General features: G+C 37.4%; 1 protein-coding gene across 1 annotated transcript in view; it reads left to right on the forward strand.

Moving 5' to 3' along the window:
- The first annotated feature begins 629 nt into the window (after positions 1-629).
- Positions 630-12,001, forward strand: part of LOC103054450 (uncharacterized) — a 66,825-nt gene continuing 55,453 nt past the window's right edge. The window contains exons 1-3 of the mRNA XM_088144018.1: positions 630-805; positions 1,515-1,806; positions 2,305-2,500. Coding sequence (XP_088000144.1) covers positions 630-805; positions 1,515-1,806; positions 2,305-2,500 — 664 coding nt within the window. The remainder of the gene's footprint in view (positions 806-1,514; positions 1,807-2,304; positions 2,501-12,001) is intronic.

Below are 12,001 nucleotides of genomic sequence, written 5' to 3' on the forward strand. Positions count from 1 at the left end.
AACAGGCTCAGCCCCCATTCCTGAGCCCCATTTCCTATTGACATCATCTTCCAGGATGATGTCCTTCTAGAATTTAAGTAATTGTTATAGTACTAATTTTCAAGGTAGATCCTGTATTAAGTAAAGAGGTGGGCAAAATGACCCCAACAGATGCATTTCTATTATTTTTTCCCTCTGTGTTTTGTTTTCTTCTTCTGTGCATATGATCTCTCATTCCCCCATTTCCTACATCTTGTCTTAGTTCCAAAGGTTCATAGCAGTGCAGCAGTTTCTACTGAGATATGATAAGCATGTTTCCTTCTGACATTTTTCAAAGTACTATTGCAAGTAATAGTACTAATTACTAATTAAGTATAGTCATGGTCCCTTCTTCTCCATGTCTCAAGGGAATTCCAGCAGACACTGACAAAACTATGACCCTAGACTACATTAATATCTGCTCAGAAATACAGAACTGCATGTAGGAAGAAAAAGAAGGATTTGTGCTTTATCTGTGATAATGTTAATGAGGGGCCAACCCAGTACCTTAGCTGAATGATAACATAGGAGGTACTGTTCATTCTAAAATGATCATATATTATAGTGAGTTGGTAATATTTAGAACACTGATTTTACTCTTTTTTCCTAACATGATGTTCATTTCTCCCATTCGCAATTGCAACCTCAGTGGTCCTCTTCCAATTGTTCACAAGTATTATCAGTCTGGAGACTTAATCATTGGGGCTATTATTTATCAGGTCTTCTTTCTTTCAAATGAGGTCACTTTTCAAAGTGTTCCTTCTCATGAAGTGCTTGATCAGTACCTGTAAGTATCCTCCTCCTCCTCCTCCTCCCCCGCCCCCCCATTGCCACCTAAATGCTGTGTTTCCTGTCAGTTTTCTGCTCAAACGTACTGGTTGCTAGTTGGTCAGTATGACTAGTTTCAATGGCCATATTTAGCCATCTTTAATTTTGGAGCTCACAGAAACGTAGCCTGTCCTAACACTGAAGTTTAAATTGAGGCAATTACTATTGATTTGAACCATGAATGATATGAATTACTTTTTCCTCAGGAAACTTCCTTCCTTCAACAAAGTCCTCTGTTACAAAGAAAAGTTTGGCTAATCTAGGCTTGGCAAAAGCCCTTTGGTTAATCCTGAGCTGTACTCCCTTTCATCTCACCCACAAATGAAGCAAGAAACCCTCAATTGCCTTTGAGAAACTAGTTCAGTTTATTACAAGTCTAGTGTGGGAAAATGCAACTGGCTTCCTACCTTTAGGAAAAGACAAAGTACACATAAAACTGAAATCGAATACTACCTTAGCTCTATGTTAGATACCCTCTGCCCCACATCAGTGCCTCACAATCCATACAATGTAGGGCTATTATTTGCTAAAGACCAAATTCCAGGTGTCTAAAGTAAACAATGAGTCCTCAATTTTGTGTGTGTGTGAATATATGCAACAATTAAAAATGGCAAGTATCTGATTCTGAAGCAAAAATATATTGACATAGTTTATAACTCTCACTGAAGGTTCCTCACTCATAATTACCAACACACTTTGGCTCTGGCATTTGCTGTAAAGGAGATCAATGAACATTCTGAGATTTTACCCAATGTTAGCCTCGGTTTCCACATCGCTACCGACTATCCGGAGGAAAGTTCAACTTATCTTTTACCCCTGAAATTTCTATCTACAAAAGATAAGTTTATCCCCAACTACAAGTGTAATGACCAGACCAATACAGTAGCTGTCATTGGAGGACCCCGTACTAAGACCTATCTCAACATGGCAACCCCTCTGTGCAACTACAAGTTTCCTCAGGTGAGAACAAAAATGGAGCAAGATGGGAAGTTCACAAGCTATTTATTATTTCAGATGTTGGGTCCTCATGATAACTCTTATGAAAACAATTCCAGAAGGCCTAAATATTTGAGGTAAGATGAGAAATTCATGAGATATGAAGAATATCAACAAAGGGCTATCCCTTTTTGCTTGATGAGCAATACAACTTGCAGATGTCGAGTTGTAAAACTGTAGTTTTAAGGAACCCTCTTTCCGTATCCCACTCAAACCCAGAGATTGGGTTAAATACAGCATCACATGTTTTGGGGGGGGGAGGGGAAAAGTCCCTTTTTGCCTTTGTTCTTCTTTCTTCCCACCATTTAGATCACATATGGATCGGCTCCATTAATAAATAATGAAACAGCAGCACATTTTGTCAGATGGATGTTCCCAGATGACATGCACCAGTTTAAAGGAATACTGCACTTACTGTTGCATTTTGAATGGACCTGGGTTGGGTTGATTTCTCCATATCAGGAAGATAAAGACAGGTTCATTCAAAAGAGCCTGTCCATGTTTTCAGAGAGAGGAATCTGCTTTGATTTTATGGAATGCCTCCCCACAATGATGTATGGTAATGAAGCTGCTGAAATGGTGGAGGAGGCAGATAAATTATACAGAGTGATCATGGGGAGTACAGTCATTGCAGTAATCTTGAATGCTGAAATTACAGGTATGGTGCCTTTGAGACTAATGATCTCTGGGTTTGATTCTGATGATATTCCAAAGAAGAGAAAAGTGAAAGTTTGGATCATGCAGCTCAGATGGAATTCATCTCCATTCTACTGCAAATAGAGTTGCCCATTGATTTTCTCCATGGTGCTATTTCCTTTGCAGTTCACTCAAAGGAGCTGACAGGATTCACACAATTTATATGGAACAGAAATCCAAATTTTGAAAAAGAAGATGGTTTTATTAGGGATTTCTGGAAAGATGCATTTGAATGCTCATTCTCCAGTGAGATGACAGACGGGAATGCTGAAAGCATCTGCACTGGAGAAGAGAAGCTGGAGACTCTTCCTAATTCTGTGTTTGAGAGCACCATGAGGGGTCAGAGTTACAGCATCTACAATGCAGTCTATGCTGTGGCACATGCTCTGAAGGCCATGAGCTCCTCCAAACCCAAAGACAGTCGAATAATTGATTAGAGGAGATGGAAGCTCTTGCTTCAATCACCATGGCAGGTAATGCTGGCTAATGCAAAATTTGGGAAAATTATCAGTTCATGTAAACAGTAATGGTTGTTTTCTTTTGTTTCGTTTTTGCACTTAATAGGAAAGATATTTTACAGATAGTTTTGAATGCTGTTTGAAAATACTTGGTACTGTCAATATAAAGGAAAATAAAAATTGAAAAACCTATTATTATTTTTTTCCAGTGTTATTTCAGTGTTCAGGTCATTTGTACAGTACCAGATAGAATTTGAAAAGGAATTTCTTTAAACTATAGGGACAGTTAAAATATGTAAAATGTGAACCTTACAAAGTATTTTTATGTATGAAATGGCATATACCAGAACTTATTAAATCCATGATATATGACAATTTCAAATGTAATTCCTTGAAAGTGGCTTTGCTACTCAGTAGCATTGTTAATCCTCACTAACGTAATTTTGGAGAGTCTAAGACTCAAAGGGAATAAAAAGAGAGATGACAACAAATCTTGTGAAAACATGAATAGTGTTAGTTCAAGCAGATAGCAAATTTGTCAATGAATTGCATGAAGGAAATTTCAATTTCAATTTGTTTTAAATTACCTTTTAATTTTTGTTTAAAGATAACCTCTTAGCTGGAAGGAAAGGCCATCATGCCCTAGAATTTTCTATGCTGGAGAATTTTATCTTGTCTACATTTTATGCCAGCAAATGGAATTCACAATTCCTGAAATGCTCAGTTCATCAGAGCAAAGTGATCTGTCAGTTTTCTCCCTTTTGCAATTTTGTGTTGGAATTCTCACCTGACAATTTTTCAGCTGAAATAATTTAGGCAATAGAGTAGAAAATGCATGTGACAGAGAGCAAACTTCTTTTCCAATTGTAAATAGTGTAGATTGATGCAAAATTTCACTTTCCATTGAGCATAACCCAAACTGAAAGAACTGAGATTTGTCCATATAATTTAAGGAATACAGTTAATATTTCTGTTTCTTTCTTTCTTCATTCAGCTTCACCATTTTCTGCAGCAAGTCTCCTTTAACAACAGTGCCGGAGAACAGATTTCTTTTGGCCCTAATGGAGAATTATTAACTGGATTTGATATTTTCAGTTGGGTCACATTCCCAAACAACTCCTTTCTGAGAGTACAAGTTGGAAAGATTGACCCCATGGCTCCCCCGGGGAATCTTCTCACCATTTCTGCCAAGGATGCTGTTTGGCCCCCCATATTTAACCAGGTGGGTTTCATTTTTCAATTTTTATGAAATCATTTAGCCACTGACCCATGTCAATAAATTATTTTTTAAAAAGCCAACAACATTTGGATTAAGCTATTTAGCAGCCTCAAATTAATGTTTTCTTTTGGATGTGATATGAAGTAAGAGGTGGCTTAAGATTTCTATACCCTTTAATATTTCCTTAGTTCCAATGCAAAGCTATCTTAATATGGAGGATGTGTTTCTAACTGCATTAATAAAATAATGACATTCTAGAAATGTGTATACTGTAGCTTAAGAGAAAGGAATCATTTTTTGAAACAAAATGGAAATATTTTTTAAAAATGGCATATACCTAGTTTGTGATTTCATCTCCTGAGAGTTAAATTCATAATTGCCTCCCCTGAAATGGATGAAATCAGGAGCAGAAACTCTGAAATATATAACAAAAACAGCGAGCTTCTTCTGGAGATCCTTTCTGTCTCTCTGTCCAGCTAACTAATGCTAATCCAAGTGGAGTAATATGATTGCATACTATCCATAAAAGTCATTTAAAAAGAGGGGGGCAGATATTTCTTTAAAATGAAACATAAACCAACCAGTGAGGGAAGGAATATGACAACTGCTTTCTGACCTGATTCCTGTTTTCTAAAAGAAAACTCCAAAGTTGATTTATAAATGGCATCATACCCCAGTTCACTTTAATAATTTCACAGAGCCATATTCCCCAAATTGTTGAATCTTTGTATAAAAAGAAACTCTTTTTAATGTTTGGTGGCTGTCCCTAAAGGAAGCAGCTTTTAGAAACAGGTGAGTGAGGCAATGATGACTAATATCTGCAAATCATTTAAGAGAAGACCAAAATCCATTTGTTTCCAATCTGCTCCAAGCTTCAAAGAAGCCAACAACCCCCCAGAAAACGTAATTACTCTGCTAGTAGCAGCCAGATTGAAAATAGCTCTGTTTTGAAAATCAGATGGCTGTCATGAAAAGTTCATGAAGGTTAAAATGAAATATGGCATTGGGTATCAAAGGAAAAGTAAACCCATACAACATCAGTAGCATCATTTCATACATTTTATTAGAAAAGACAATAAAGATAAAATTCTTCTGTCATTTCATCTGTGGATTTCATGGTAGTCTGATATTTTTAACTATCATTAATTATGAATTGTTTTGTATATTTATTCAATATGAACTTTACCACATTGTACCAAGCATAGAAATAGCTCTTGGTAACCCACCCACTCCCACCCACCCACTTCTAAAAAAAAAAAAGACTCTTAAGGACTTAAAATCTCTCCCACACCAGCTTTCAGTTCTGATTTCCCCAGAACAGATCTTTAGAATACTAAGTTTGGACATAATATTAAACTTAAAAAGAAGACCTAAGAGAAAACACAGGCTATTCTGGATGAGACAAAAAGAAAACAGGAAGAATTAAAGAAATTGCCAGAGAAGATAAGCATTACACATTAAATTAGACTTTTATAGCAATAGCTATCTGTGCTAACAGTAAGAGAAATGAAAGTAAAGATAAACTATGCAAAGCAAAAGAATGCTGAATTTGTGAACAGACCAGGGAAACAGTTAGCATATAAATTAAGGCAAGAGAAAGAAAAGAAAAAGATTTTGAAACTTCAAGAGGGAGATACTGGACAATATAGCTATACAAAAAATGAAATTATGATATATGGGTTTGATGATTAGAAAAAAAGTAGATGACAGAGAAGATGGAAGTTACATTGTAATCATAGAGTCAGAGGTCAATTTAAATTTATAACTGTAACTGTTGTAAAAGAAAATCAGAAGACATTTCTTTATATTTCTTTTTTCTTTCTTTTCTGCACTTTTGACTTTGTTCTTTCTTTCGGTACTTTTTCTCTAACTGAATATTAGTTTCTGTTATTATTTAACAGAAATTTATATAAATGTCTGTTAATAAATAAAATGTATATAAATGTTATTTATTAACAGACATTGCCTCTTTCCATCTGTAACAAGAAATGTCCTTTAGGCCATAGCAAGATAAAAGTGGAAGGGAAATTATCTTGCTGCTATGATTGTAGACTGTGTCCAGAAGGGAAGATAGCTGACCAAATGGGTAAGTGAAGGAATATATTAAATATATCAATAATTCAATAAGTATAAATGGGGGCTGAATTTTTAATCAATACTATGGTGACTGAAAATCTTGAGCTTTACCTCAAGTTGTATAGATGAGCAATGAAAAACTTGGATTATTTGTTTGTTCATAGTTCAGTGAAATATTTGATGGTACAGTTCAGTCAAAATAGCATAATTTTCCTTAAGGATCAATGGATTTCTTAGATTTGAATTGTCTCTTTTTATGTTTCCTTGAAGAATTATGAACAGTTTTGCAGGAAAGCAATGCTTATTGAGCGACAATCCACAATGCTCCCTTTGTATCTAATTTTTTGGAGTAAAGGTAAATTTGCATAATTTGACTCTAATAATTCTATCCATACAACATCTTTCCTTCTTGATTCTACACTTTTTACTTCCTATTCTATCCAGTTTCCGTGCATGTGGGCTATAATAGAGAATAAAAGTATCATATTCAGATTTAGAAATAGCTGTATAACTGAGGGCATATTGACCCTGAACACTGCAACACAATATGCATTGCATTTTAAATTATTTTAAGAAAAAATAATCCAAATCCATATGTAAGTCATAGTACTTTACAGGTCTAGTCTGTGATTAATTCTTCTTGCTTAAAACCAATTGTGGTTCTGTGAACAGTTTTGTTTTGTTTTTATCCCCAGACGTAGATGACTGTTTCCCGTGTCCAGAAGATCAATATCCAAACAAGGATCGGGAGAGTTGCCTTCAAAAAAGCATAACTTACTTGACTTATCAAGAGCCTTTGGGGATTTCTTTAGTAGTGATCTCAGTTTCCTTTTCTTTCATCTCAGTGTTCATGCTAGGTATCTTTATTAAACAGTGGAACACCCCCATAGTCAAAGCCAACAACAGGAACCTCACCTACATTCTTCTCATTGCTCTCCTGCTCTCCTTCTTCCTTTGCACTTTGCTCTTCATTGGGCAACCTGACTAAGGGAAATGTCTCTTGCAACAAATGGCTTTTGGCATCATCTTCTCTGTAGCTCTTTCTTGTATCTTGGAGAAAACAACCATTGTTGTTCTTGCTTTCATGGCCACCAAACCAGGCTCCCAAATGAGGAAGTGGGTGGGGAAAAGGCTGGCGATTTCTATTGTCCTATCTTGCTCTCTGGCACAATTCTCCATTTGTGTAGTGTGGCTGGCACTTTCTCCCCCATTCCCAGATTCTGACATGCACTCCATGGCTGAAGAAACTGTTCTGCAATGTAATGAAGGATCAACCACAATGTTCTGTGTTGTCCTTGGCTTTATGGGGTTCTTGACTGCAGTCAGCTTCACCGTGGCCTTCCTAGCTAGGAATTTACCTGACAGCTTCAATGAAGCCAAATTTATCACCTTCAGCATGTTGGTCTTTTGTAGTGTCTGGATATCTTTTGTTCCCACCTATCTGAGCACCAAAGGGAAGTACATGGTGGCGGTGGAGATCTTCTCCATTTTGGCTTCAGCAGCTGGATTACTGGGCTGCATCTTTTCCCCCAAATGCCATATCATTATTCTGAGACCTGATTTGAATAAGAAGGAGCAACTAATAAAGAAATGAAGCTTTTTTTATACCAGACCCCTTGAATGGAGCCCAATTGGTTACTCTTATCATGTTGGCTTCTTGTAGTTTTGGGGTTCTGCATTCTTTCCTCATATTGGCACATCAAGGTGACATACAAGGCAGTAGCTCTGACAATCTCTTCCAAGTTCACTTCAGAACCTAGAGAACTGATCCTCATCTTTTCTTTGAAATGTTAGATAATTATTCTGAGTCCTAATCAAAGTAGAAGAGGATAGCTAATCAAGAAGACAATGCATGTGAAAATTAGTTTTTAATGTTATAATGTGCACTAATCTCAAAATGAAAGGTTTCGTGTCCTGCAACTGATAAGCTTTATAACCTCTTGCCAGAAAAAGAAAGAAAAACCCTTCCAATATTCTCCAGAACCATTTTTTTAATGTAGAGGAAAATCCACACTAATACCCCTTGCCTCACATCTGAAAATGTGAGAGCCACCTAGGTGTAGTGGGTAAAGTGCTGGGCCTGAAACTAGGAAACCATGAATTCTAGTTCTACATTAGACATGAAAGCTTAGGTGATTGTGGGAACTGAGGAGAGAAGTTAGAAGAGGACGATTTTGGAGAATTGCTTCTCATCTTCCTTTATATAATTCACCTTATTCGTGATGACAACTGCCCCACCTTTGTCAGCTTGTTTAATTTTGATGTCACTGTTATTCTTGAGCTCCAAAGTCTTATATGGAATGTTGATCAAAGATACTCTGATCGTATGTGCTAACAGGGGACCCCTAATACAGAAAGCATTGGATATGAACTTTGATTAAGGACATGAGATTAGTTGGTGAATCTCTACATCTATTGCTACTTCTGTTCCTATTCATACCAGTACGCCTACATTACATTACATTACATTACATTAACATCTTACTAAGGACATGCAGTTGTTCAGGGAATTTTTATATCTCTATCCCTACCCACCTCTAAATCTACATGTTTGTCTCTCTGTCTCTCTCTATATATATCTCTCTATCTATCAATCATCTATCTCTCATATCTCCATCTGGAGGAAGACACAATAGTCCTTCAGTCCCATACAAACAGATTCTTGGATGGAAAGCAATTTAGGAATCCAATCAAGGTCCCAATAAAACTATTATTTAAAAAAAGGAATCTAGTCAAGGTCCCTACTATATAAAATGGCCATTGGGTATATTATGACACCATTCTGCAAATGCTGCAAACTTTGATCAATTTGAATTATGACATGATGGAAGAGGACACAGGTACATAATTTAGTCTTGCTCTATGACAGACAATGTAACTTGCCTCTCTTGCTCTGCATGAAGATTCTGATAAAGGGGGACAAATCCGGAAGTTAGACAGTACTGAGAAAGAAAACATACATACAACCCTTTTGGCTGAACGGTCCTTTAAACACACCTTCCTTTCCTAATTATCAGGATATGTAGATAGATAGAGACCTAGAGAGCTAGCTAAATTATGATAGAAGATGGAAGATGGAAGATGATAAAACATAGAACATAGAAAATAGTGACAAAGATGGATATAGATCTGCTCTTTAAGGAGAGTAAAAGTACATCTTAACTCATTGGCTCATAGCATGACTTCAGCATTACTTCCCTCTTTCAAAGCATCCTTGACATGAAGCAATATGTTGTTCTGCCACTCTTCAAAGCACATCCTGCATTAAACAGAGGATTGACAAAATGACCTCAGCAAATGAACTTCTGTTCTTTTTAAACGGTGCTTTGAATCAAGAAAGTTTGGAACCTGACTATAGATATGGATCTGCCCAACATGGTAGCATCTTTGGAATAAAAATGTGCCAGAGTTTTCTTTTTTTGTGCATATGATACTCCTCCCATTTTCTGCTTTATGGCTAAGTTTTAAATGTTAACAGCAGTGAAGCTGTTCTACAGAGATAAAATAAACATGTTTCCTTTTGACATTTTTCAAAGAAAGTACTATTACAAGTAAGCTATTATCTCCCAAGTAATTATAGAATTAGTATCATCATTGTCCCTTCTTCTCCATGTCTCCAGGGAATCCCAGTAGACTCTGACAAAATAATGACCTCGGTTGAAACATTACATTATATTACATTAATATAAGCTCAGAAATATAGAACTGCCTGAAGGGAGAACAGGAATGCATGCTTGAGCTGAGATAATTCATGATCTTCACTTTCATGAGAGGCTGGTTAATTCCAACCCAGCTCCTCAGTTGAATGGAAACATTGGAGCTACACTTTGATGTCTACAATGACCATATTTTATACTGAGTTGCTTCTATTCAGAACACTGGTTTTATTCTTTTTTCCTAACATGATGTGCATTTCTCCTATTTGCAACTGTGACCTCAGTCATCCTCTTCCAATTGTTCACAAGTATTATCAGTCTGGAGACTTAATGATTGCTGCTATTATTTATCAGGTCTTCTTTCTTGCCAATGAGATCACTTTTCAAAGTGTTCCTTCTCATAATGTGCTTGATCAGTACCTGTAAGTATCCTCATGTTCACACTTATCATCATCACTCCTTAATGCTGTCCTTCCTTCCTTCCTTCCTTCCTTCCTTCCTTCCTTCCTTCCTTCCTTCCTTCCTTCCTTCCTTCCTTCCTTCCTCATTTCTGCTCAAATGTAAAATGGTTAATGTATCGTCGAAGGCTTTCACGGCCGGCATACGATGGCTGGTGTGGGTCTTCCGGGCTGTGTGGCCGTGTTCTGGAAGTTTTGTTTCCTAACGTTTCGCCAGCACCTGTGACCGGCATCTTCAGAGTGCAGGAGCACAGACAGGAACAGTTCTCTCTGTGCCCAGGGTGATGTGGCCCTTTTGTGGGTATTTATAGAGATCTGGGGGAGGGAAAGGGGGACTTGGGGGGTGGGGGCTTAGGTTACTGAGTGGCTGCTTGTTTTGGTATCAGCATCTGTGTGTATCTTCCTGGGGATTAGGCAGGGTTTTTTCTTCTATTGAATTGCTAACAAGGGGCTGCTGGGGGTGATTAGCAAGTTCATTGTGTGAACTGTTCACACGTCCTGGTGGTTGAGCTGAGTTCGTCGACCTTTCGCAGGCTGTATTTTTCAGGATTGGTAGCCAGGTTTTGTTGATTTTTAGACTCTCCTCTTTTTTATTGAAACTGTGCTGGTGTTTGTGAATCTCAATGGCTTCCCGGTATAGCCTGGTATAGTGGCTGTTGGTGTTGTCCAGTATCTCTGTGTTTTCAAAAAGGATTTTGTGTCCAGTGTGCTTGAGAGCATGTTCAGCTACTGCAGATTTTTCTGGCTGCTGTAGTCTGCAGTGTCTTTCGTGTTCTTTTATCCTGGTATGGATGCTGCGTTTTGTGGTCCCGATGTATACTTGCCCGCAACTGTATGGTATGCGGTATACTCCTGTGGCGGTGAAGGGATCCCTTTTGTCTTTTGCTGATTTTAGCACTTCTTGTACTTTTCTGGTGGGTCTGAAGATTGTTTGGATAAATTGTGGATAAATACCCACAAAAGGGCCACATCACCCTGGGCACAGAGAGAACTGCCCCTGTCTGTGCTCCTGCACTCTGAAGATGCCGGTCACAGGTGCTGGCGAAACGTTAGGAAACAAAACTTCAAGACCACGGCCACACAGCCCGGAAGACCCACACCAGTCATCGTAAAATGGTTACTTTATTACTGATTGCAAAGGCCCTTAGCCATGTTTAAATTCTACAGCTCAGAGAAAGTTAGCCTCCCCTAATAAACTAATAAAACTCTTGTTTTTAATCATAACACTACATGGCGGTTATTTTTCTTCAGGAATGTTCACACTCCTCTTCTCCATGAAGGGAAAAACATGACTAATCTAGGCTGTGGGGTTGTCCTGAAAATAGTCTACATGTATCCTAGTACTTTTTGAATTTTTCTCCCTTTCATCTAACCAGGGAATTAAGCAGTCTGTGGTGAGAGAATTGAACTGAATGACCCCCCCTTTTTTTGTAATAACTTGATTACTTAAAAAAAAACAGTAAAAACTAACAAGAAAGAATATTAAAAGAAAGAATAAGAGAAAGAAAAGAATATTGGAAAATGAAAAAATAGTAAAGATCAAAAGTACAGGAAAGAAAAGAAAAAGAGGGGAAAAAACAATAAAGGAAAAAAAGA

This window comes from Python bivittatus, unplaced genomic scaffold, assembly GCF_059951505.1.
Source record: "Python bivittatus isolate LINGU-HERP-01145 unplaced genomic scaffold, Pbiv_v1 ctg000430_np1212, whole genome shotgun sequence".
Lineage (NCBI taxonomy): Eukaryota > Metazoa > Chordata > Lepidosauria > Squamata > Pythonidae > Python > Python bivittatus.